The 27989-nt window shown below is 41.9% G+C and overlaps 1 protein-coding gene across 1 annotated transcript in view; it reads right to left on the bottom strand.

The window, feature by feature from the left end:
• Positions 1-27989, bottom strand: part of MSH3 (mutS homolog 3) — a 167247-nt gene that overhangs the window by 55246 nt on the left and 84012 nt on the right. The window contains exons 13-16 of the mRNA XM_066602947.1: positions 23386-23518; positions 6977-7164; positions 6735-6903; positions 650-714 (exon numbers count right to left, since the gene is read on the bottom strand). Coding sequence (XP_066459044.1) covers positions 650-714; positions 6735-6903; positions 6977-7164; positions 23386-23518 — 555 coding nt within the window. The remainder of the gene's footprint in view (positions 1-649; positions 715-6734; positions 6904-6976; positions 7165-23385; positions 23519-27989) is intronic.

Below are 27989 nucleotides of genomic sequence, written 5' to 3'. Positions count from 1 at the left end.
CTTTCGTTTTCCCAACATCAATGAAGCATCCATTCTATGCAGGGAGTAGAAGAGTGAAACTTCATCTCCTATGGAGACTCTCAAGAAAGTGGCAGATTGATTTTACAAACTTTCAAAACACTTGTCAGTGGACAAAATAAAGTGGATTGAAAAACTACAACAACTGTAGAGGTTATTTAAAAAGACGATCACATGGACAGATATTAGCAGTGGAGCTAAGTGAGGGTCATTATCTACTTTATAACACAGGAATAAAATATTTGTTGTAAGGTTTAAGGCCCCAATACACAGTAGAGAAAATTTGGCTGAATTCACATATTTCAGTCATTATCGAATGTCTATGGGGCCTCCCAACTTTCCCCTAACATACAACATTGGGAGAAAGAAGGATTAGACACTTTCAATTTTAACACACACTTCTTTGGTCCCGCTGGATATAAGCCGCCAACAGAGATGTCTCGCTGCGGCTTTATCCACTCTGCCTACTGAAAACACATGAATGCTTGACTGAACCTAGCGTTCTTGCATATAAAGGAGGCTAGAGCAATAGTTGTCGGTTAAACAAGCATATGGCTGGCAAAGTGAATGGAAATTTTTACTATACCTTATTACCTTAGTTGGTCTTACGATTCGTTAGAACTTAACTTACCTACTAATGGTAACCCAGTCAGATGGCACACTGTAGAGCAAAGGATTCTTAACTTCAATTAAAAACTGGGGGGAAAAAACAGAAGTGAAGTCAGAACTTTTCACTTTAAATGCGATTTAATATACTGTATTAAAATGATTTAAAGGGGTTTTGTCATTAAAAGAAAAATTATCTAAACTTATCTATTCCTTCCCTGTCAGTCTCCTTATCACATCATCTCCTGGTTGAGCTTCTCCAGTGCCCCAGGTCAGCTCACTGCAGGCTGGGCCCAGCTTGTTATGAAGGCTGCTTTATCACAAACTCCGTCCCGCTGGGTCAGTGAAGGTCACATCCCTGTGCTGTAGCTTCACTGCCTAGGAAGGAATTGTAATCTATTTCAGAGACAGCTCGCATGAGCAATCTCTGAAGAAGATAAGCAGTCCTCCTGCTGGCCTGTGAGCTGTGACATAACATACATTGGCAGACTGCCAACCTAATGTACGTAACCTCACAGGAAGGAGCAGAATCAGGCAGCTTGAGGTGAAGTGACCCCCTGGACTGCAGGAGACAGGAGAAGATAAGGGAGTTGAAGATCTGGTAAGCAGACTGACGGGGAAAGAATAGATAAGTATAGCATTTTTCATTTTTAGTGACAGAACCCCTTTAATCGTCTAAAGCGTTGGTCCCCAAACTGCAGCTTATTGGCTAGAAACGGAGACAATACAATATGGTCATGTGACACCTGGCTATAATAAAAGCTGCAATAAGGTGCAAAGAATGCCTGCAGATTTGTGGCGTTCCATACTATTCTGATGCAAGCAGAGTTATATGGCTACATATAGCGGTCCTTAGAATAGTTTTCTATAAGGCAATTTACTTTCATTACATTAAATCACTCTTAATTAGTCACGGACTAATCTCCATACCCACAGGAGTTATAGTACCAGCTGTAAATTACTACAGTAAATCATTCTTCAGAAAAAAAGCCTTAATTACAGGTTTTGTGTTGTAATATGCTAATATTGTCTTTATAGCATCTCTATATCCTTTTATTTCAGCATTATGAATGTATTACACATACAGTAAAACTGACATATGGTTTTATGAGGATGTATCTATTTTACTTGAAATAAAAGAATACTTAGAGGTGTGTAACTTATACAGTTAGAACCAAAATTATTAAACCCCCATTAAAAATTAGATTTGACAAATTTACAAACTTTCAGGTGTTTGCAAAAGAAAAAAAAACTCAAATAAGAACAATTTAAATAGCCTAATATAATATGTGGTTCCTCCAAATTCAACACAAAAGGCCACTTTTACGGTATGTAGCAGATTTGGCGCACATTTCCCATAGCTGAAAAATCAGCACCATTTTTTACGCAGATCTAGAGCAGGCGTCATCCCTTCAATTGAAGGTGTGAAGTCTGCTGTGGATCTGCACCAAAATCTGCACTATGGTTCAGATTTGATCCAGATTTTTCCACTGATTTTTCTACTTGTGACCATATCTGTAATGACTGCTGCAGCCTCAATTATTCAGCCCCCCCCCCTATATAGAATTTCTCATAAGGAGCACATATTTCCTAATCAAGGCTTAATTAGTTGCATCGGGTGTGCTTGAGATTAAACATATCAAATACCTGGAGTGGCTAGGGCTTTGTTTACTGTGGCATTTGATTGTGTGTTAGAAACATGGCTAAGGCAAGAGAGTGTGTACAAGGCAGTGATCTCTTCTCTTAACATTTTGGACCAAACAAGAAAAAAGGGTACAAAAAGATAGAAAAGGCACTGAATGTTCCTTGAGATACAATTGGAAGCATGGTTTGCAAGTTCAAAATTAAAGGCTATACTACCTGGATGGAGCAGAAAGGGGAAGCTATCACAGCTGCCACCAGATTCCTGGGGAGGCAGGTGGTCAAAAACCCTCAAGAGACTGCAAAACACCTGCAGCATGAATTGGTGACAGCAGGCACTCGGTTTACGTTTTCACAGTAAATGCTGGTGGTCTTCATACCCAAAGTCCAAGATCTATGCGTCTAATGATCGAAAAACACAAGAAAAGTCAACTCCAATATGCTCAGAACCATACAAATATGCCACAGACGTTTTGGGATTCGGTTCTGTGGAGTGATGACACAAAACAATCTTTTTGGGCCTATGGATCAGCGGTATGTCTGGAGGAGGAAGAATGAAGCATATGCTTAAAAGAACACCTTGCTTAAAGATGTGAAGAAAGGCGGTGGCTCAATGATATTCTGGGGCTGCTTTGCTTCCTCTGGAACTGTAAATCTGCAGCATGTGGAGGGCTAAAGGGATTCAATCAAGAGTCAGAAAATCCTAGGAGAAAACGTAACGTCTTCTGCGAGGAAGCTGAAGCTTGGGAATCACTGGATTTTACGACAGGACAGTGATGCCTCAAAACATACCTCAAAGTCTACCAAGGCTTGGTTTCAGAAGTTGTCCTGGAAGATCGTAGAGTGGCAGTCAGTCACTCAACTTAAATTCCACAGGAAATCTTTGATGGGGATTGGAAGAAGGTGACTGCTATATTCGAAACCAAGAATAGAGAACTGCAGGCCATTGCCATGAGATGAGAAATGGGCTAAGAATCCCCAGGAGCGCTGTCAGTAGCTGATGTCTGGCAATGCATAATGTATAAGTGGCATTTTGTATTCAATTTGGACAAACCACTTGTTTTTTTTGCAAACAGCTGAAAGCTTGTACACTTTGCAAATAAACCTAACTTGTAACTGGAGTTGAATAGTTTTGATTGCAACTGTATGACAACTTTTGTTTTTCTCTTGGCCTATTATCATAAGGCAAGGCAGACAGTGGCACCAGTTATTCCTTCAAACACCCACTTAAGAAGAAATGAAGATTAAACACTGCATAAAAAAATATATACAGCTACCTTATATAGTGAGGACAGCTTCACTAAAGAAATAAAAGTTTCCAAGAGGCCACTAATCTGACAAAGCTATTCTGCATACTTACAGGCTTGTCTATCTTTCAGCACCTTGCAGCTGAACAGCTACATTAGACAAAAGACCTTCATCAGCCCAAATACTTCACCATCTAAACTGTTCTTTGTGAAGTACTTTAGGCAAGGTTGTATCCAATGACAGTTTTGCTTGAATCCATCCATAGTGCTGTGATGTCCTTCTTACCACACGTTTGATATTCCAAGTCATAGGAGAACTGAAGTTTAAGTCACCGAAACATGCAGGAAAATATATGCACACTTTTGCAATACTTTTGTTGCTCCTATGCAGAACTGTTTCTGCATGGTTACATATGGCAAACAGTTTTGCAACACAAAACAGCAGATACTGGTGTATACTGCATTTCGGGTGTATACTGCATTTCTTGTCATATGTAAGTATATTGAACTATGTGAAACACCAGGGCCCCACCTACCTAACAAGAGCAGAATTATTGACTATTAAAACTCAAACCTCTAGGGAAGCAAAAATTCCTTTTAGGTCAACTTTTGGACCAGAGAGTGGTAGAGTAAGAAATATTATTCAACAACATTGGCCAATTATTGGTAAGTGCTGTGGCATGGTCCCGGAGTTTACTAGATCACCCATGATGGCTTATAAAAGGAGTCAAAATCTTAGGGACAAGTTGGTGCGACCCCTTGTACCCTCAGCGACAGTTCTTGTACAGCGCACTATATTACCTGTAAAGAAGGGTAACTTTCCCTGCATGACATGCTCATGTTGTGGAAACATCGTAAAGACTGATCATTTTAGACACCAATTAACAGGGAAAAAATATTATTTGAAAGAGAGATTGACGTGTGCGACATCTATTGTGGTGTATTTACTTACATGCCATGTGTCCTGGGCTATGTTGGGGAGACGAGCATGGAGGCTCGCACCGCATAGCCCACCACAAAAGTACGATACGCACCAATAAAAAAGATTTACCTGTCCCGAAGCATTTTAAATAATTTAAACACTCTGTCAGCCAACTAAAATTTAGAATTATAGATTGGGTAGCTCCCCTACCGTGAGGGGGTGATAGATTGGGTCTGTTGAAATGGAAAGAACTCAATTAGATCTATGAGCTCAGTACCATGGCTCCACTGGGCTTGAATTTAGAGTATCCATATATGGTACATTTGTAGGGAGTTCTCTTGTATTTAGGTGTGTTATTTGTTTTTATATGTGGTTATATTATTTAAATGTCTTTTATGTGTAATTAATTAGTTATGTGTTTGTTATCGTTTTTCAGATTTGTTGAGAATTTTGATGCGTTCCTGGTCCGCTGTCCTGTGTTGCTGATCTGCTTCGCTGCTACTTTGATATATTTTTATGTCTGCTATATGATTAAGATTTTTTTTTTTCTGCATAAAAGAATTTATTCAATTTGTGATGTCACTGCTCTGTAGCCACTGTGTTCTATGGGTATTTCTCTGTGATTTATACTCCTAGGTTTTTTGCCCCTATACATTAATAATGGGAATATGGTTAAAATGCTTCCTGTGGGTGGTTCAATTGTACAAACATTTAGTTGACCTGGATGGGATCTGCGGTTCTATTCCGGGATTATACATAGATATATCTATGTGGCTTTATGGTAATAAAGCCAGGGAAGGGGTTAACTAATCACTGATTGATAATCGGGGTGTTGGAACGAGAGACCCCGATGATATATGAGGGATTAATTAGCCATCTTAAAGTATCTGTAGCATTTGCATGTGGGTACATGTTTGAGCGCGGGTATATATCTGTGGTATACACCCTTGGTTTATGAGCCTATGTACTCCGCTTTATAGTGTCGACGTTGTGGATTGAGCGTCAGTCACTATGGCAACAGTTTCTGTCTAAGTCAGAGAAGGTATTCCTGCGTGAGCTTGTATGCTCGCGCATGCGCAGTGGATGCACTGGCCCTTAAGCTATTTGACATCAGCTATTAGTTCTCGTGTGATCTCTGAAATCCAGCGCATGTGCCCGGGAGTTGATGGGACGCGAACTGTACATGTTATGGCGGACCCCACACATGTTGGGTAATTATGTATGTTTGTAACATGTGAAGTGTGTAATTAGGTTTAGTATTTTCAACTGTATTGTGCAGATGGCTATTGGCTAAAGTTTTGTACACATGATATATATTCAATGTATTGTGATGGTATGCTATGCTTGATAAAGACCTAATAACATCAAAGGTCGAAACGTTGCAACCATGTTTTAACCCTTTATAATCCACTGTCTGACCTCTGAAGACATTATGATTTAAGGCTGTACAGCTCTGATGTTTGAAGACGTCCATCGGGGTTCTCTTACTGTATATTGCCAGCCTCTCTGCTGTTGGAGCCTATCCAAAGTGTCACCTCACGCAGTACTGGCTTTAGCCAGCATATAGGGCCGTTGTATAATGGCAGAAAAAGAGTAAGCCCCCTGGGAAAACCAGGATACAAATTGTATTGGAAAGGGTTAATAGAGGCATAAAGGTACTTTATTATCTCCTGCATCGTTCTGCTGCTGCCGTGAATTTTCTTCTTGTATGGATATTCTATGGAACCAAAAGTCTGGGTTCCCGCTTCCATAGGCTTTGCATTGCAGATCCTGCCCTGTTTGGGAATAAGTGAGTGCTGCTGGTATAAAATCTCTTTTGTGATAGGGCCCCACCTACTGATGCTTAGCTGCCGAACCCAGACAACTAGAGGAGCTGCGAAGGTTTGGCGTCAAGCTCGAAAATGAAAGTCAACATGTCTGTGTGAAAAAAATACCATGGTCTGTATAGAGAAAAAAGCTTTACATACAACTGCAAAGTGATGATCCAGTGGGCAGTAATTCTGCACATGTACAGCATACTGTGCCACTGACACTCCATATGGAATTACTTGTTCATTATATAATCCTAGCTACACAAGTATAATGTGAATTAGACAAAAGCATTATTTACGGGTAATTACGCAGCTCAAATTAATAAAGTGTGTTATTCATGGTACATCAGTTGTGTACCGCCTGTGCTGGAAAACAGTTTGCTTAATGAGGGTTTATTACTTCTGGAAGAGCTGAAGCATTGAGAATACAAAATGTCAGAAAACTGAACACAAACATACTTATTACTTCTGTATATATTGCTCCGTTACCTCTTGTCCAGACACTGTGGTATAAGAGCACGAAGGATTTCTCAATATGAGACGGATTTCTTTCAGATGACCTTGAATTTGTGAAATGACCTCCTGGATCTCAGTCTTCCTTTCCAGTATCTTCGGGAAGTCTGTGAGGTCCTTGAAGAGGTCAGTCTTATTTCCAGCCCTACGAACAAAAACTCTTAATCTCAAAATCTGAACCTTGCTGAGAGAAGCCTATGTATTAACATGGCACTTACTTAGCAGCTTCTTCATTTAACACCTGTAAAAACTTCTGCACCGGACTGAGAATTTGTGGGACTTCCGTAAAAATCTCTTTCAACAAAGTGGATTTAACTTGAGCGTTGACGGCAGGAATCAATACTTGAAGTTGGCTTTCTAAATTGCACAATGTGTTGACGATTAAGAAGAACTCCTGAGGGGAACACTGGAAAGAAAATGACATAATAAAATATGTAGTTTCAAAGACGGAGTGCTCTCAGAACTTGATCTAATCCAAACATTTGTCAAATATAGTCACCTTTAAAAGCAATTAAAACTATTGATCGCAGAAAAGCCTCAACTAACAGGGTAACTTGTCACATCTTATACCGGCAAAAACTGCTAAGTAAGCGTAGTCAATAGAATATTCTGCAGGCAGCAGGGAATTACATCAATATTTGAAGTTGTTATGAAGAGACAGCAACAATTGGGTTCCCTAAAAAGTTGATATTGATGAGAGAACATGTGTTCAGTCTGTAAAAGCTTCTAACAAGATTATAGGTGATCTCTAATAAGCAAGCAACATACCAATTACGGCAGTATATTTCAAATAATGTGATAAAGTGAAAATTAATGATATTGCTGTTCCCTTGCATAAAAGTGATGGTTTCTTTAAAGAGCCCCTCTAGCAATATTTTTCCCCACTCATTACTTAACTAGCCCCACAGTATAATGTATATATGTTAGCTAGTATTACCGTAGTTTGTTATTCCTTTCTATCTGAGAATTCCTGGAGTCCTTCTCTTCAATTGAGTCATGTGATCTCATTCTGACTGCCTGGGAATTACTTGGCTTTGTGTTCACTCCAAGAGTCAAACTTTCAGTTACCAGAGTTTCTATATGATGGACTGTACCTACACAAGCTCTTCACAGGGAAGGTCACCAATTTTTGACAGTTACTAATGAGGATAAAATGCGCCTTTCACGCATTTATAATGATAATTAACCCTTTCCAACCTGAATACTTCTAGTCTGTAGCTTATTTAAGTGAATATCAACGATGATGATATCACACTGTCCTCCCAGGATGCAGAAATTGTACTGTCTTAAACTGAACATGTGGTGCATCATGGGACTGCTAGCACAACAGAAGACGAGAAAGAAGAGAAGAATCTAAAAATTAATATATCGTCCGATAAGTGTATCAGACAGGGGGCTGCACTGCATGGAAGCGGGTGTAATATACACAGGAGACGCCCAAATAAGGGGTGCAGTGATGGAAAAATGAGTTTTTGCTGGAGTGGCCCTATAAAATAGTTTTTGGTATGAATGGATTATTTCACCAACCAGCTTCATTCAAAACTAAAAGAGCAAAGAGTGTGTTTATTTGGGTTCTATTGATAGCGAATGCCGAAGATATGTAATCAGTGCAAATTCAAACACAGGAACCCCCGCCTGCAGTTTAAAGGGAACATGTCACCAGGTTCATGCTGCCCAAACCACAGGCAGCATGGCACCAGGACAAATATTCCCATTCAGCCCATGTATAATTTATTCTGAAATGCTACTGCCTTCCAGAAAAAACACACTCAGAAGCTTGTACTCAGAACTCAGCTATCAGAGCTCTCGAGTCAAAGCGGTGGGCCGTGCCGGCTGTCACCACCTGCAGCGTGAAGCCCGACAGCTTTCTCCCTATACGCTAGCAGGGAGAGGAGCTGTCACTCTTGATTCTGCAGGCAGGGAGAATGTTTCTTTTAGAGATGCTTTTGTAAACAATTTAAAGTACTTCTTCAAACAAAACAACGAAAAAACACCCCAGACAGAACCGCAATCTGTGCTACGTTGAATAGAAATGATTTCTGGATATCAAACATGTCAGCCACCACTGGGCAACTGTGTACTTATTGATGCATATTAAATGTAAAGGAAATTTGTAGGGGCTGCGGGGAAAATAATATAACAGAAGACATAGTAGTTACAGATCCATCTACACACTCATTTCTTCATATACTTTTTCTTTTTTTCTATATTTCAAAGGAACACTAAACCAAAAACAATTAATTGTTCTGTGTAAAAGCACCTGATTTAGAACAAAAAAAAAAAAAGGACGACGCTTATCGTTCACTTCAGGCACTCAAGAAAATAATCATTGGTCCAGTCGCTTCTCGTTGCATTTAAACTCTTCCACTCAGTGTTTCACATAGGAATGTGGAACACGGAATGAGAATTGAACGATTCTCAACAATGATCTGCCTGTCTAAACAATTCGCACAAGTTAGCGGTGACATCACTCACTGGTTCAAACGAGAATCAGTTCATCTAAAAAGAGGAATAAGGGGACAGGGCTGAAAGATCTCCTACTGCAGATAATGGCAGAGGGGGCGGGGGGGGGGGGGGGGGGAGGCTCCTGCTGCAGCCGGTTGTCTTACAGCCAGACACAGGATTATGGAGGTGGGGGAAGCGACTGAACTTCTGTGATATAAAAGATTCCTTTATATATTTCTTAGTTATATCTGTTTTATGAAACAAGAATGGATCAAAGAAAAAAAGAGGAAATTAAATGTGTTGGGGTTTTTGTGTGTGCATTTTTTAATGCTTTAGGTAAGATTTTTTTTTTTTAAACACGAAAGAGTAGCATCCTTAAAACCAATAGAGTGAAGCATACTGAGGAGTTGGTGGTCTGCAGGGTTAAACACTGCAGACAAACCCACAACAATTAGTAGAGTAGCTGCCATTAAATTTAGCCCTCAGGATATAATTTGAGATTTTAGTAAGGACACTTTCTATAGAATGTAGCATTTTGAAATTAGACTGTAAACGACTGTGAAGAGAGTAAAGGCCCATTTAGACAACGATTATAGCTCAAAAATCGCTCAAAGCCATCTTTTGAGCGATAATCGTTGTGTGTAACTGCACTTACATTGTGCATTTCTCATTATCTTGTAGCTCATCGTTTTTCAGCATGCTGAAAGACAACGAGTCTTATCAGAGATTCACAGCGGGATACAGCTGATACTATTGTTTCAGCTGTATCCCACTCCCTGATGACAGGCCAGTTATGAAGAACACAGCTATTTAGCTGCTTTCTCCATTCCCCGCACAGTGGGCTAGGCTGTATAGCAGCTGGGTGCTCCGTGCAGAAAACAGCTTGATGTAAAAGACAAGTGGGGCCACCCTGCTTGTCTTCTGCATCCTCCGCTCAGAGTGCGTGGCTGTATAACAGCCAGGCGCTACGTGCGGGTAACAGCTGGATGCAGAAGACAAGCAGGGACACCCCGCTAGTCTTCTGCATCCTAACTCAGAGCGCTCAGTTGTATAACAGCCAGGCTGTTACGTGCGGGTACCAGCTGGATGCAGAAGACAAGCAGGGACACCCCGATAGTCTTCTGCATCCTCAGCTCAGAGCGCTCAGTTGTATAACAGCCGGGCGCTCCCAGCGGGGAACAGCTGGATGCAGAGAAAAAACGGCCCCCCGCTTGTCCTCCGCATCATTTGCTGGAGCACTTGGCTGACGTTTGAGCGATCATCTTGCGATGTAAATGACACAACGATTATCGCTCAAAAGACATCTTTTGAGCGATAATCGTTGAGTCTAAATGGGCCTTTACATGAGAAGAGCTGATTAGAGAAGAGCAAGCATTTCAGGAGTTTAGAAATGGAGGAGACAAGTTGATAGTTTGCAGGACAGGACAGGTCCAGAGATTTATTTATTTTTTTAATAGGCTTATAACAGACAGAAAGAGGAATGGAAGGATGGAAACCATGTGTTGATTACTAAGAACAAATCCTTTCTGTATAAAGATAGAGCACATCTACTCTTCTGTTGGTTTAGCCATATATATATATATATATACATACATACATACATACATACATACATACATACATATACATACACACACACTCCAGAGAACAACAGTAAAGGAATCATCTAGATACTATCTAACAGACTCCTGAACTGTATAGCAGAAAATGGAATCTCTTTATGTGAGATTGTGAAGTGGTTAATTACTGCTGCAGTGCATATTACAATCTGTCCTCCTACCAAGGATCAACTTGTAATTTAGATGTAATTGTAAAGTCGGTGTCAGAAAGTAACATTAATAAAACTATGCCAGAATTATCTACACCGTCATTCCAAGGAGAATGTGATTGTTCTCAGCAAGAGAAACGACGTAATCTTGTAGATATGATACCTTTTAATGGCTAACAAAAATACATGATGTAATAATAGCGAGCTTTCGTACCAACGCAGGGTACTTCTTCCGGCTTAAATGGATTGGATCTGAAGAGGCATGCATATTTATACACACTTATAACATACATACTTATGAAAAGGCACAGATATGGATGTGATTGGTTCGCACTTAAAAGGAATTCTGCAAACCAGAAAACAAACTTTTTTTGTCTAGGCACTGATAGCGGAGTGAAAGTTTTATGGTCTCTAAATTACTGTTGGAGGTGGGGGAAAAGGTCAACAGGCTTGAATTGTTATAAGAGATACACAAACATTTTTAGCTAAATACTGATAAGGGAGTGAAAGTTTATGGTCCCTGAATTACTGTTGATGGGGGTCTTATCTGTGCAATCAAGTCTCACACTTCCCATTCACGCATAAATCCTGGGGAATAATTTAACCCAGTATTCAGCGTGTCAAAGGTTGTTATCAATTTATACTCCCAAATTCTTTTGTGGTTTTGTGACTTGAAACCACCCTTCAATATCAAAACTCTCATATCTCCTATGTCATGACCGTGGTTAGAGAAGTGTTCGGCCACAGGTAATTCTCTTCTTCTGTGTTCAATCGTGTGGCGATGAGATCTCATCCTGGCTTTCAGTTTCTGTCCTGTTTCTCCAACATAAAGACCCCCAACAGGACATTTACTGCATCATGTATTTACCTGATCATGTGCAGTAAATGTCCTGTTGGGGGTCTTTATGTTGGAGAAACAGGACAGAAACTGAAAGCCAGGATGAGATCTCATCGCCACACGATTGAACACAGAAGAAGAGAATTACCTGTGGCCGAACACTTCTCTAGCCATGGACATGACATAGGAGATATGAGAGTTTTGATATTGAAGGGTGGTTTCAAGTCACAAAACCACAGAAGAATTTGGGAGTATAAATTGATAACAACCTTTGACACGCTGAATACTGGGTTAAATTATTCCCCAGGATTTATGCGTGAATGGGAAGTGTGAGACTTGATTGCACAGATAAGACCCCCATCAACAGTAATTCAGGGACCATAAACTTTCACTCCCTTATCAGTATTTAGCTAAAAATGTTTGTGTATCTCTTATAACAATTCAAGCCTGTTGACCTTTTCCCCCACCTCCAACAGTAATTTAGAGACCATAAAACTTTCACTCCGCTATCAGTGCCTAGACAAAAAAAGTTTGTTTTCTGGTTTGCAGAATTCCTTTTAAGTGCGAACCAATCACATCCATATCTGTGCCTTGTCATAAGTATGTATGTTATAAGTGTGTATAAATATGCATGCCTCTTCAGATCCAATCCATTTAAGCCGGAAGAAGTACCCTGCGTTGGTACGAAAGCTCGCTATTATTACATCATGTATTTTTGTTAGCCATTAAAAGGTATCATATCTACAAGATTACGTCGTTTCTCTTGCTGAGAACAATCACATTTTGCTCTACTGGCTAACACGGTACCAGATCTTTGTTTTCATTATCCAAGGAGAATAAAATGTTCTCTTCTCACAGTATTGTTGTCTAGACAATTAGTATAGGATTAGTTATAGTACTTAGTAATTAGTTAGATCACAAGTACAGCTGACCACTGTGTATTATACAACGTTACAATAATGCAATATAGAATATTGTTCTGCATGTAACCAACCTCATCAGCTTTATATTACTGCACATACAATAATTAAATAGAACATTGTATAAATGAAATAAAACACCTACAAATATAATCCCTCAAGAGCCAATTGAATAACATAATGTGTCTATTAAGGATAATTCTGTTTATCATTCTTCTTTAAATATAGGATGCAGAATTATAAGTGGCTTTTAGAGTGAAAGGTCTTTACTAGAGATGAGCGAGCATACTCGCTAGGGACAATTGCTCAATCGAGCATTGTCCTTAGCGAGTACCTGCCCGCTCAGAAGAAAAGATTTGGCTGCCGGCGCGGGTGAGAGGTGAGTTGCGGCAGTGAGCAGGAGGGGGGTCGGGGGGGGGGGGGGGGGGATCTCCGCTCCGTTCCTCCCTGCTCTCTCTGCCCGCCGCTGTCAACCAAATCTTTTCTTCCGAGCGGGCAGGTACTCGCTAAGGACAATGCTCGATCGAGCAATTGTCCTTAGCAAGTATGCTCGCTCATTTCTAGTCTCTACCATTAAAACCCAAGGACATTCAGCTTTAAAATTTAGGCTGGCCATGCACACTGGATAGAAATTGGCTGAAAAACTGTTGATTGTGTGGAAATATGGCAGAAATTTTGATTAGATAGGTTTGATTTTCTTGCCTGAACGATATATGTACAAAATTGTTGTCTGGGCACATGAATATCCTAAAAGGGCTTTCAAGCTTAAGAAAACTATTCTAAAAAAAACTACAATGTGTTTGAATGCTCTCCAGATGGTGCCACCATTATTTTTCATTTTCCTCATCTTGGCCAGCTCTGTACAGCATCATCGTGGTCTTGCTGTGGATGGGATCACCAATGTAAAGACTGCAAATCCCATGATTGTTCGCCCTTCTAACAGACATTGGGGGAGATTTATCATGAGACTTTTAGTCTAAGTACCAATCTACTTTTCATCGAATTGAGCAAAGAGTTGCATGCAGCATGTATAATTAGGCGCAAATATCTTTTTCCTCTTTGGTGTTAAATGTTTTGCTGAAAGTACAGCTCCTCGGCACTGGAACAGCTGTGGGACTTTTCAAAAAGTCGCATGTTATAAGTCAGGTGTAAACTGCTGCGCCACCTATAGCATGCCCATAAATTTAGACAAAAAGAAAAAAGTGACACAGCCAGGCATAAGAATAGAGCCATTTAGACTAAAAAAAATAAAGTCTCATTGTAAAGTAAAGTGCCATCATAAATCTCCCCGTTGTCTCTAATTACAGTTGCCTGCATGCCCTTCTATTACACAATGTAAAGCACTGCTGTAAGTACTCCCTGTCACCACAGACATAGCACAGCTCAGCTGCTGAGACAGTCATGGCGCCCCCCCAAAGATCCCATACTCACCTCTCCGGATCCGTTGTGCGTGTCCTGCCTGGCGAGCTGCCGCGCATGAGCAGTATAGCACGTGACGCGCCGGCAGTGCAGGATGACGCTGCCGTCAGTAGGCGGGGACGCGTCATCACGCAATACTTCCGCTGTGCTACAGCAGAAGTATAGCGTGACAGCCAGCTTCCATTGACAACAATGGATGCTGGACGCGTGTATTAGTCTGGTGAAGGAGTTCTTTGTATTATATCTATCAAGTTCAGGATTCCTCGATATACTGCTTCTGTGGACTTACTGTGTGGGAACGAAGTGACTGGAAATATAAAGTTAGAGACTTTAAATATTTGTTTTTTTAAGCCATTCACTGATTAATTTAGGGGGATTTTAAAGGTGACAAATTCTCTTTAAGCTTCATGTATAAGAGGTTTCCATATACAAGTCTACGGCATATGGACATGCATTTAAAATGTTTTTCCCTTTCCCTTCAGTCTACGTCAAGCACAGTGCCGTATGTTGTATAGTGGTTGTGCCTAGTATGACAGCTTAGTCCCATTTACTTGAATAGCATGTAATGTAATTTTTATTGGTTACATGGTATGAGAAGAGACCACAGCACTCTCGAGCAGCAAAGCCTCAATCAACTGATAGGCAGGGATCATGAGCAGTGGACCCCCAGTGATCAGCTTCTGATGACCTTTAAGATAGCTATTCCAGGACTTTATTTTTTTTTCTGTTGAAGATTGTTGGGGACCATCCATTGAATTCATTGGATGCTGTGCTACAGGACCAACCCAGGAAGCTGAGTTATAGACAGAGCTTTCTGTGCTAACTGCAGTGATAACAGCCCCGGAAATCAGCTGATAGGCAGGGATCCAAGTGATGAGTCCCAGCTGATCATCTTTTGATGACCTTTAAGTTAGCAACAGAAAAAATATTTTAAAAAGCCTCGGAATACCCCTTTAAGCTACTGCATTATACAGATTTATGGCATCCCTTCAATCATGAAAAATGCAGTTTTGATAACATGTAATGGCAGATTTCAGATAGCTAAGCGTTCAGTCTGACAATCACATTCTTATCATGTGTTCCTATCAGTTGGTCAGGAAGGATAGCTTTTCTCCCTAAGAGGAGCACCTAGAAGGTGTGTGAGGAGACTTATAAGGCCATGCATGCTCCTTGGGGTAATATGCAAATAAGGGAGATGGAATAATATCTCTGCAGTGCCACCTATTGGAAAGCAGCATTCCTGAAAGTCAATGTTCTCCTTAAAAGGAAAAACAATACCCTTTCTGACCCACATCCATAGTCCTCTCATTAGCAAGGACAAAAACATGTTGCACACTGATGAGGGCAACCACCCTAAAACAGCCATCTGTGTATGGTTATTCTGGCTTTGGCTCACAATTCCCAGTCATTGTTATAAGGCTTGTTTAAAAAGTTTAACGTTGACTTGCAGGAATGCTGACTTCCAATAGCTGGCGCTGCAGAGATATTGTTCCATCTTCCCATTTTCCTATCTGTTGTACACAGCAGTTTGTAATCCGATTCTAATCTACAACTACTGAATGCATCAAAAAGGTTTAAAAAAGGTGGATTATATGTACCCGATAATCGGGTTTTCAAGAGTCTCCGCAACAGCACCACCTGAGATAGCCTCCTCCTGATAGGACAGAAACACACCGAGAGGTTAAAAGCTCCCCCCTCTCCCACCTTCCTCAGCGATTTCTAACTAATTGCCTGGGGTACGAGCTTAAACTAAAATCATTACTGAAACTGGTATTTCACTTATCTCTTCATAAATGGAAATTAAAATGATATATTTTCCTTCAGGGGAGAATGTACAGGTGCTGTCGTGGAGACTACTGAAAACCCGATTATCGGGTAGGTATAATCTACCTTTTCCCAGTCATCACCACGACAGCACCACCTGAGACGTACCAACTAAACAAAAAAAATTTCAGGGTGGGAATTGCTGCCAAGCGGACCGAACAGCCAAAGGTCAAGTCCTCATCTGCCCGCGCGTCTACCCTGTAATGCTTAATGAAAGTATGCGGCCTCTTCCATACTGCGGCCTTACATATTTGTTCTACGGACACTGATCTAGGTTCACCCCATGAAGAGGCTACTGCCCTTGTGGAGTGGGCTTTAAGTTCCGAGGGGACCTCTATCTAATGCCTTATAAGCTTCTGTAATAGCCAGGCGGATCCATCTAGCTATGGAGCTTCTTGTGCTTTCCTTCCCTTATTTCGGCCAAAAAAATTGGACAAACAAATTGTCGTCCCGTCTCCACTGATTCGTGGTGTTAATGTATTGCAGGACTGCTTTCCTGATGTCCAGACAGTTAAATTCCCTTTCCCGAGCGTCCCTAGGGTTATCAAAAAACGAGGGAATCACTACATCCTATGAAAAGGTGACATTTTCGGCATGAAAGCTGGGTCTGATTTAAACACTATTTTAGTATTGGTGATTTTGAGGAAGGGGTGGCGGATAAACAGAGCCTGTAGTTCGCTAACCCGCCTGGCCGATGTAATAGTCACTAAGAAGACTGTTTTTATCGTTAGAATTCTGATTGGGAGCGATTCTATTGGTTCAAATGGGTCTGACAACATGGCCCTGAGGACCCAATTTAGGTTCCAGTCAGGGAATAGATTTGTGGTTCTTGGCCTCAACCTGTCTGCCGCTTTCATGAACCTACTGACCTACCTAACTTCTGATAATTTGATGTTGAACAGGGCATTAAGGGCTGCTATCTGGACCCTCAATGAGCTTGGGGAGAGGCCCATATCTAGACCTTCCTGCAAAAATTCCAGAATTGTGGGGATGTCCGGGGAAGAAACCTGGAATTTCCTCTCCCGAACCTATAAGATATACTTCTTCAAGACAACCTGGTAGATACTGTTAGTTGTTGCTTTCCTGCTAGACAGTAAGGTCTGCGTTACCTTTTTCATGCTGCCAAGTGGAACCTATCTATCTTTGGGTGGTTTAGAGGACCCTGCGTTAGAAGGTCCACTTGCGCAGGAAGGAAGACTGGATTCTGTAAGCTAAAGTTTTTAGGAGCCCAAACCAGCTCCTCCTCAGCCAGAAGGGAGCCACTAGGATTAGCGTACATCTCTGGGAACGGAAGTACTGGATCACTCTCGGGATTAAAAGGGATTGGAGGAAATGCGTAGGATAATCTTCTGCCCCAACTCTGGGTTAGGGCATCTACTGCTGTTGGTTGATCCCCTGGTTTGAGGGAGAAGTTGTCCTTTACTTTGTAGTTTTCTCTTGCCACAAACAGGTCGATCTGTGGCCCCCACCTCCACCCGAACCCCCCATCTGTCTGTCAGAATCTTGAAGGCTCCCTGAGAGACAGACCACTCACTGGGGTCTATATGTCTCCTGCTGAGAAAGTCCGTCTTCTGATTCAACGTACTCTTTAGGTGCGTCGCAGAAATTGATAGAACTCAAGCTTCCGTCCAGTGGAAGATCCTCTGTGAGATATCTTGTAAGGCTGGGAACCTTGTTTCTCCTTGATGCCGAATGTAAGCTACTACCGTGGTACTGTCTGATAGGATTCTTAAATGTTGATGGTGCACAGTTTTCCCTAGCCGCTGAAGCGTCTCCCAAATAGCCTGGAGTTCTCTGTAATTTGATGATTGGTTTTTCACCCCAGAGGGCCATGACCCCTGCAGAAACAAGTCTCGTACATGAGCTCCCCAGTCCATAGCACTTGCATCTGTTGTGAAGCATATGGCCGGATTCTGAATCCAGAGAACTCCCTTCAACAGGTTCGAAGAGGACATCCACCAGTGCAAGGACACCTTTACTGAATTCTCTATGCGCATCATTGCCCTTAGCGAGGACTGCCTCCTGTCCCAGGCTGAATGAACTGGGATTTGTAGAGGTCTGGTGTGCGCTTGAGCCCAGGTCACTCCTGGAATGCAAGAGGTTAGGCTCCCTAAGAGGGACATGGCCTTTCGAATTGTGCATGTGTTTTTTCTTAGAAATGTTCTGACCAGAAGTTGTATCTCCTGAACCTTTGAGTTGGGGAGGAAGCAGCATTGGCTCTCTGAATTGAGCATGATGCCTAGGAACAGATTTTCTCAGCTGGGGGTTAGGCTGGATTTTTCCCAATTTATTATCCATCCCAAGAATTGGAGCAGATGAAGTGTCATCGCCAGATGTTCCACTAGAAGTTCCTTGGATTCTGCTATGACCAAGATGTTGTCTAGATAGGGCATGATCGAGATCGACCTCTGTCTCAAGTAGGCTGCTAGCTCTGCTATGATCTTCGTAAAGATTTGGGGAGCCGACAAAATCCCGAAGGGAAGTCACCCGAATTGGAAGTGTCTTGTCCCTCTCCCATGTTGAACACGAATCTGAGAAAACTTTGGGAATCCATGTGGATTGGTAGGTGGAAGTATGCATCCCTCAAATCTATGTATGCCATATATGCCCCTCTTCCTATTAGCTTCACCATTGAGGATATAGACTCCATTTTGAATCTCCGATACTTGATGTATGTGTTCAGGGGCTTTAAGTTGATGATCATGTGCGACTTTCCACATGGTTTCTTTATTAGAAAAATCCTGGAGTAGTGACCTGGATTCTTCTTTTTGGTACTAAAGATACTGCTTTTAAACGTAACAGGTCTTGGACCCCTTGTTGGAGTAAGCGCAATTGATGTGTTGAGCCCCCTGTAGTTAAGAATTTTCTCTTGGGATGGGATACCAGCTGTATTCGGTATTCATGCTGTAGAATGTCGGGGATCCAGTAGCTCTCGCAGATTGGGGCCCATCGGTCTGTGAAGCTCCCCAGTCTCGCCCCAACTGGGATGGTGTGAGGGTTTTGGCTTGTCCAGGTTTCCCTGGTGAGGGTTAAAGAGGAAGTTCCTCCCTTTACCCCCTTTAGAGTAACTCCACCTGCCAAAAAACCTTTTTTTCCTGTCGGCTGCTTTCTCAAGGACCTTGTCCAGATCCGGACCAAATAAAAATTGCCCGTGAAAGGGGAGCAAGCATAACTTGCTTTTAAAGGGGTTGTCCCGCGAAACAAAGTGGGGGTAAGCACTTCTGTATGGCCATATTAATGCACTTTGTAATATACTTTGTGCATTAATTATGAGCCATACAGAAGTTATTCACTTACCTGTTCCGTTGCTAGCGTCCCCGTCTCCATGGTGCCGTCTAATCTTCAGCGTCTAATCGTCCGATTAGACGCGCTTGCGCAGTCTGGTCTTCTCCTTTGCTGAATGGGGCACGAGCGGCTCCTCGTAGCTCCGCCCCGTCACGTGTGCCGATTCCAGCCAATCAGGAGGCTGGAATCGGCAATGGACCGCACAGAAGCCCTGCGGTCCACCGAGGGTGAAGATCCCGGCGGCCATCTTCACAAGGTAAGTATGAAGACGCCGGACCGCGGGGATTCGGGTAAGTACTATCTGGTTGTTTTTTTTTATCCCTGCATCGGGTTTGTCTCGCGCCGAACGGGGGGGCTATTGAAAAAAAACAAAAAACGTTTCGGCGCGGGACAACCCCTTTAAATGCCAGGGTTACCTGACCAGGATTTTTTTTAAAACTCTTTTTTATTGACAGTTAGGAAGATCATACATGTACAAGTTTTGGAAAACGTCAAAAGTCATGTACTCAAAGTATACATTTACAGTAGTGTTGTCACCTATAGATGTTAACATGGTTTTTCTGTACAGTGGCTACAATGTGTATATTTTCAGTCATACTTATATCTTCCATTTTTCCTTTCCCCCCCCCCCCCAAAGTCCCCCCACCCCTAATTCCCCAATATTTTAATACAGTGGTTTGAAAACAAAAACCTTGATATCTATAAACATTTAACTTATTCGCGGTAGATCTCACCAGCACCCGACCTCCCACTCGTGTTCCATCATCTAATCTCAAGGGATCCTAGTTGGTTTGTATCTTTTTGGATGTAGTACCATGAAGTGTTAGTAAATTGGTTCATGCATTCGTGTATTTCTTGAGGGTTGAGGAAATTTTCTATAAATCTTTTCCACTTTTTAAAAAAATTTGGGGCTTGGGATTCTACTTTTCTTTCTATCTCTATCCGTTCTACCTTTAGCAGATATTTTAATTGCTGTATAATATCTTTTGCGCGTGGGGGTTTTGCTAACAGCCAGTCGTTTAGAAGACATTTTTTGCTGATCAATAATATAGTGTGAGTCAGTTTAGAATTTCTTGTCTGGTTAGGTAGATGTTGGAAAATGTACGTCTGCGGAGTCAGTTGAAGGAGCTGTCCCCCTATATCTTGGATTAGTTTTTGCGCATCTGCCCAATAGTTCTGTATTTTAGGGCAGTGCCATATGCCATGTAAGAAGTCAGATTTTGGGTGTGCGCATCTAGGACATGCTTGTAGTCTAGTCGGACCTTTTGGATTGTGTGGCTTGTCAAACCCATATATAGCTCCGTGGATTATTCTAAAGTAGGTTTCCCTCCATCTCTCATTTGATATCGCCTGCCTTACCTGACCAGGATTTTAACCATAAAACTCTTCTGGCGGAGTTGGATAGCGCCGTTGTTCGCGGCCCCGGGTTTGAGCAGGCTAGCTGCAGCTTCCCAGGTCTCCCTTAAGAGACCCTCCATCTTCCGGTCCATAGGGTCCCTCAGTTGTGTGGCGTCCTCAAATGGTAGTGTTGTTTGTTTTGTCACTTTGGCTACAGGAACGTCCAGCTTGGGCATTTCCTCCCAATTTGTGCACACCTCCTCCGCAAACGGGTAGCGGCTTTTGACACCCCGGGTGGTAAAGGACTCTACGTCGGGTTTGTTCCATTCCTTCTAAATTGGTTTTAGGATATTTCCATGGACTGGGAAAGTATGCCTCTGCCTCTCCCCTAACCCTCCGAAAATTTTGTCTTAAATTGTGCGAGGCTTCCTGGGCTCCTCCATCTTGAGGGTGGCCCTCACTGATTTTATGTCGTCTGGAGAATCCTCTTGATGAAAGAAATATTTTTTATAGTAGTCTGTCTGAGGATTCCTCGGGAGCTGGCTGCTCTTCAAAGTCCGAAAATACTGAACTTTTTTTCAAAATCTGAATATTTTCTGGACAATAAGGCCTCCTGGGGCGCCTGGACCCAGATGCTGCAGTCAGCTGTGCAGTTTGTGAGGTCAGAGCTGATTGGACCTCCATAAAACTGCCTGATTCTCCTTAACTAGTTTGGCTATACATACCTTGCATATTGGTCTATTAAACATGAAAAGCAACCCTTTTTTGCACTCTGCGCATTTTTTTAGCTTTGTCTTGAGAGGGGATTCTTTCTTATCTCCCTGGCAACAGACATAGAGGAGTGCAAATAACCATAACAATACTTCTGTGTAAAATAACAATTTACATTCTTTTACCCAACAGGCTACTTACAACCCCCGATGTAGCAGTTGGTTCGGGAATGTCCAGTGCTGGAGTACTCATCTTGATCTTGTACTGCAGCCACCTAGGGACAATAAGCCTGCAGCAGCAGGGCTTAGTTTAGTATCCAGCTAGGCTTCTCTCAGATTCCTTTTTATGCCTTTTGTTAAATTTGGCGCTTCCTGTGCCTGGCCATGCCCCCTTCTCGCATCCCGAGACGCCCACGCGCTGACTTCAGCATGCCCATCACGTGACAGCGCCCCCCGCCCCTCAGCGCCACGCCTAAGGAAGCCAGGGAGCGGCGCGCCCGGCTCTATGCCGGCACCAAAGAGCAGGAGCCCGCACCCCGAACGGAGGAGAAAGCAGTGTTCCCCACTTTGAACCCCCAATGGGCCGCCGTGGGAGGAATCTGGCCTGGGGAAACCACCCAAGAGCCGATCCTCAGGAAAGGAGGACAGGCTGACACCCTCTGCCCTCCGATCCGCTGTAAGCTTCTTTCTTCTCTTTTTCTTCTTGCTGGTGTCTCCACCAGCACCTCCTTGTCTCCTTGTGATCCTGCCTCCTGGCAGGACAGGAAGAACACTGAGGAAGGTGGGAGAGGGGGGAGCTAGTAACCTCTCGGTGTGTTCCTGTCCAATCAGGAGGAGGTTATCTCAAGTGGTGCTGTTGTGGAGACGACTGGGAAAAGTGGAGTTTGCCTATAGTAATCTCTTCTCTACTATAAGATGTAAGTAAAACCTTTAAGTGATGGGGATCTGATTGCTGGAGTGTCCATTAATTATAGCAGGAGTCCTACATAGCTAATCATGCATAACGGAGTGCCAAAAAGAAAGGAGTAGATGACCAGAGAGCTGGCTAGATAAGCATCGGTGCTCTATTCTAGAGCCTACGGGAGATCTGGAAACAGCTAAACATGCGCACACAGCTGTTCTACCTCAGATTAAACTGCAGCGCACACAATGGTTCTCTGCTTCTAACGCTTGTCGCTTGGATATGTATATTGGGGGACATAGACGCCCTCTTATAGTGATTGTTGGGGGTACCAGCAGTTGGACCCACAATCTAACACGAATAAAATATCCTATGGTTATAACAAATGCTTACTATCAGTATAGTAGTGTAGATTCAGGTTTGGAAGAAAGACAAAAGTAGGAAGAAATGCTGATCTTGTCTTTTATATGCATTACCGTCAATCTATTTCAGATCAGGTATTGCACCTCATTTCCATTTGAGTGATTGCAGCAGAGATGCTATACCATATACGGTTTATGGACAAGACTGGTGCAGTTTCTGGACCCCTTAAAGAAAAGTTAGACCACAGCTGAAAATAAATTTTAACTTCCAATATTTTTGTGTTATCCAACTGAAAGATGCTCTGCTGACAGTCTATCTGAACATGTACTCAGAAATTCAGACGTTCACTTCTTTGGATGTCTGGGAATTGATGAGGCATGCTTTTATTCACAGCGTGTGAAATCTTTACAGTCAGTGAAGCCTATATGCAGCAGCCAGGGTCTGGTAAATCAGAGCTAGAACTGCACATTGTGGATACGAGACACATCTAACACTTTAAGGATTACCCATCCTTTAACAACTCATGGCCTTTCCTCAGGACAAGTCATCAATATATCTGATCTGTGGGGGTCCGCCGCTCAAGATCCCTGCTAGTCAACTGACTGAAGGGACTGCGGTGCAAGTGCAGCAGCCTCTTCAATGTTCACATCTGAGCATGAACCCGTTCATACTCAGAATGGTATATTATTTCTAACTTCTCAACCTCGACTTGATCCTGAAGATTCTGGAGTTGACCAACCACCAACGCAAGAGAACCAACAAGTCCCAATTTTCTTTGCATGCTGCATCCCTGGTTACGAGAGAAGAGCATCTTACCTTTTTGTGATAAATACTGGAAATTCCTTTGTCCAAGTCTGGCAACTTACAAAGATAGCCACGAATCTGGCTGAAAACAGTGGTATCAGAAGACAGGATCTCCGATATTGCATCAAGCCGAGCATTAATTACACTGTAGAAAACAATCACAAGAATTTAATGAAAATGTAATATTTGTGTATATGTATTTCATATATATATATATATATATATATATATATATATATATATATATATATATATATATATATAGAATGTATAAAAAAATATATATAATATAACATAATAATGAAAGTGAAATTCAGCTGCATGCAGTTTCGCTCCTTTAGAAGGCCAAGTACACCTTTGTATTTTTATTTTTTTCAAATCAATGTTTTTGGAATTGAAGGCTTTTTGTGACTGGTTTTCATTAAAAAATTCTGATTGTTTGTTTTCGATACTTGTATTGTTTTCCGAGGCACTGGGGACTGGAGGACTGAAATCTTAGCCAATTTTGTCTAAGTAGACTGACTGACTCCTCCCCTAGCCTGCTCCCATGTTGTGAAGGTACATTACCTGCCTCCTCACTGAGCTATTACAGTAGACTGTATGACAGTACAGGGGAATGGTGGAGGAGAATAGAGCAGAGAAAGCTACTATTACAATGGTCTGTAATTCACTCCTGGTGACTTTTCTGCTCTTAGTAGTGAGGGAAAATGGGACTAGTAGCTACTCGGAGAGAGGAAGAGATAAAATCAGTGATAGCTGTGTATTATTTTGTGGGTGTGCTTATGCTGCACAGCCTCTGAGAGAAGAGAGAGAATAGACCTGATCAGTACTGGGAAGACCCCCAGTCACAAACTTGAATGCAGGAGAACTGCAAACCAAGTGTGAGCCTTTCTAAATGCAGGAGAAGAAAAGCTGGAGCCCCCCCCCCAAAAAAAACACCAAAAAACAGATTTATGCATCTCTTTTCTGTAGGGATTGGTAATTTATAAGTGCATTGATTTTTTTTTATGCACAGAGGTTTCCATAGTCTTTAAGGAAATATTCTGGAACACCTTTTTCGTTAAAGAGGTCTCCAGGAGTTTCTCTTCTTGAAGACCTGTTAATCAGTTGTTTCTCTTAGCTGCTGCACACCGGAACTAGCACAGTAACATACATCATAGAGTGACTCAGAATGGCATTGCAGGCTTGTCAATGCGAGAGAGCCACCAAGTCGTAGCTAATCAAGGGTTTTTCTACCATGTCCTAATAATTTGGGAGCCCTTAACAAAATTCACTGAAAGTTAGAGGTAAGAAAATGCATACTTAAAGACCTCTAAAATGAAATGGCCAGTATTTTGCTGATGGAAATTGTGGAACTTTCCCGGCATTTTTTTCCTATGAGGAATTGCTTTTTTAAACACATGGGCATAGAAATCTTGAGATAAGCTCTTGGGTTCAGCTAGGTCGAATAAGTGGATCATTTTGAGTGTTGCCTCAATCTTCTTTATGTGCACATGAGTCTAAAGAGATCCTATTACTGAAAAGTATCTTAAGGTACCTTCATATGAGGCAGTTGTCCCAATGACCATCGCTTCTGTGCTTACACACAGAGATTGTTCTCAGCAAGAGAAACGACGTAATCTTGTAGATATGATACCTTTTAATGGCTAACAAAAATACATGATGTTATAATAGCGAGCTTCCGAACCAACGCAGGGTTCTTCTTCAGGCTTATGGATTGGATCTGAAGAGGCATGCATATTTATACACACTTATAACATACATACTTATGACAAGGCACAGATATGGATGTGATTGGTTCGCACTTAAAAGGAGTTCTGCAAAACAGAAAACAAACTTTTTTTGTCTAGGCACTGATAGCGGAGTGAAAGTTTTATGATCCCTAAATTACTGTTGGAGGGGGGGAGGTCAGCAGGCTTGACTTTCTACAAGAGATACACAAACATTTTTAGCTAAACACTGATAAGGGAGTGAAAGTTAATGGCCCCTGAATTACTGTTGATGGGGGTCTTATCTGTGCAATCAAGTCTCACACTTCCCATTCACGCATAAATCCTGGGGAATAATTTAACCCAGTATTCAGCGTGTCAAAGGTTGTTATCAATTTATATTCCCAAATTCTTCTGTGGTTTTGTGACTTGAAACCACCCTTCAATATCAAAACTCTCATATCTCCTATGTCATGACCGTGGTTAGAGAAGTGTTCGGCCACAGGTAATTCTCTTCTTCTGTGTTCAATCGTGTGGCGATGAGATCTCATCCTGGCTTTGAGTTTCTGTCCTGTTTCTCCAACATAAAGACCCCCAACAGGACATTTACTGCATCATGTATTTACCTGATCATGTGCAGTAAATGTCCTGTTGGGGGTCTTTATGTTGGAGAAACAGGACAGAAACTCAAAGCCAGGATGAGATCTCATCGCCACACGATTGAACACAGAAGAAGAGAATTACCTGTGGCCGAACACTTCTCTAACCACGGTCATGACATAGGAGATATGAGAGTTTTGATATTGAAGCGTGGTTTCAAGTCACAAAACCACAGAAGAATTTGGGAATATAAATTGATAACAACCTTTGACACGCTGAATACTGGGTTAAATTATTCCCCAGGATTTATGCGTGAATGGGAAGTGTGAGACTTGATTGCACAGATAAGACCCCCATCAACAGTAATTCAGGGGCCATAAACTTTCACTCCCTTATCAGTATTTAGCTAAAAATGTTTGTGTATCTCTTGTAGAAAGTCAAGCCTGCTGACCTCCCCCCCTCCAACAGTAATTTAGGGATCATAAAACTTTCACTCCGCTATCAGTGCCTAGACAAAAAAAGTTTGTTTTCTGTTTTGCAGAACTCCTTTTAAGTGCGAACCAATCACATCCATATCTGTGCCTTGTCATAAGTATGTATGTTATAAGTGTGTATAAATATGCATGCCTCTTCAGATCCAATCCATAAGCCTGAAGAAGAACCCTGCGTTGGTTCGGAAGCTCGCTATTATAACATCATGTATTTTTGTTAGCCATTAAAAGGTATCATATCTACAAGATTACGTCGTTTCTCTTGCTGAGAACAATCACATTTTGCTCTACTGGCTAACACGGTACCAGATCTTTGTTTTCATTACACACAGAGAGCGACAATCGTTCAGTTAATGGATGTGGAGTGTGCAGAGATCTCTCGATCTCTTCTGAGCACCCGTCTGCATTCACTGCTAACAGGTTGCTTTAATGGTTGTTTTAAAGGTACCTTTAAAAGAAGACCTGTCACCAGTTTTTTCAGTATAAAATCCTGCTTAGTCACAGATTCCTGTCAACCATACTGGTTTGCTGGTTTGTTATTTAGCACAAAAAAAAAAAATCACTTTTAGGCCTTTTACACATGGGTGATGGCGATATCGCCGCAAGAAACTCACAGCAATATTTCAGCGGTGTTCTGTGTGATATCGCTGTGTTTTCTTGCAGCAATATCGCAAATTTTGGTGGTACAAAGTCGAGTGACATTGTAGCACTCTTTTGCTGGGATTTTCGAGGGGGCTTGAATTATAAGACCTATCCCGAAAATAAGCCGTAGCTGCAGTTAAAAAAACAAAACACAACAAAACCTAGGAGGCGCTGTCCGGCTCTGCCACACGTCTCCTTTGCAGCTCCGGCATACTTGCTTGTAGTTTTCACCCAGCACTTCCTGGTCAGGTGTTTAAAATACCCACCTTCAGGAAGCGCTGGTTCTGATTGGTTCATCAAGCACTGCCACACTAGAGAACCAATCACAGCCATCGCATTGAATGGCTGTGATTTTGTTCATTGAACGCAGCGGTTATTTTAGGGGAAAGATTAGGATTTCCTACTATAAAAGTTGATTCGCACCGCACGAAAACCGCATTTTCGTGCGATGCAACGCAAAGGAAGGCTCCAAAGGAAACATCGGCTACAAAACATCGCAAATCACAGCAATATTCAGCATGCCATGATTTTTGTTTCTCACAATGTAGTAGCCTACAAGACAGCTCATATGTGAAAGAAACCATTGGAAAGCATGGGCTTCACATACATACAATTTGTAGTGCTGTCGCATCGCGAGGAAATCATGCGATTTTGTCACCAGTGTGAAAGCGGCCTTATTGTAGTGCATGAAGAATGCCCTTCGGGAGCAGTCAGGGCGATTCTGAAGGTTTTTGGGATTAGACAATCACTACCCTAAATCATGCCCCGTCCTTGTTGATCGATATCTCACTGGGCTTGTTACATCATCCGTAGCAGCACTGAAATCCCATGCATGTTCCGTTTGACTTCCTTGACTTGTACTCACTGTATCTCATGAGACTTTGCAGTTCCATTAGGGTGGGCGGTTGAAATAGCTACTCCATAACTGAGGAAGCCTTCGGGCCACCCCAGTGACTCCAGAAAGATCTGCACAAGTACAATAAAACTGGGCTTGTGTGCTAAATAGCAAACCAGCATTTTTTATAAGAATGTATGTTTAAAGCAGTTAGCAAGTACTTTAGCAACATGCCGTAGGTTCAGTACTGAAGAAACTTTTTATTTTCCATAATCAAGAACATGTGATAAGACTCGTAATAATAACCCCTTCACTACTAACAACTCATAATTGCAATAA

The sequence above is a fragment of the Eleutherodactylus coqui genome, chromosome 5 (genome assembly GCF_035609145.1).
Source record: "Eleutherodactylus coqui strain aEleCoq1 chromosome 5, aEleCoq1.hap1, whole genome shotgun sequence".
Lineage (NCBI taxonomy): Eukaryota > Metazoa > Chordata > Amphibia > Anura > Eleutherodactylidae > Eleutherodactylus > Eleutherodactylus coqui.
Note: the sequence above shows the minus strand (reverse complement) of the source record. Positions and strands in the feature narration are given on the sequence as shown.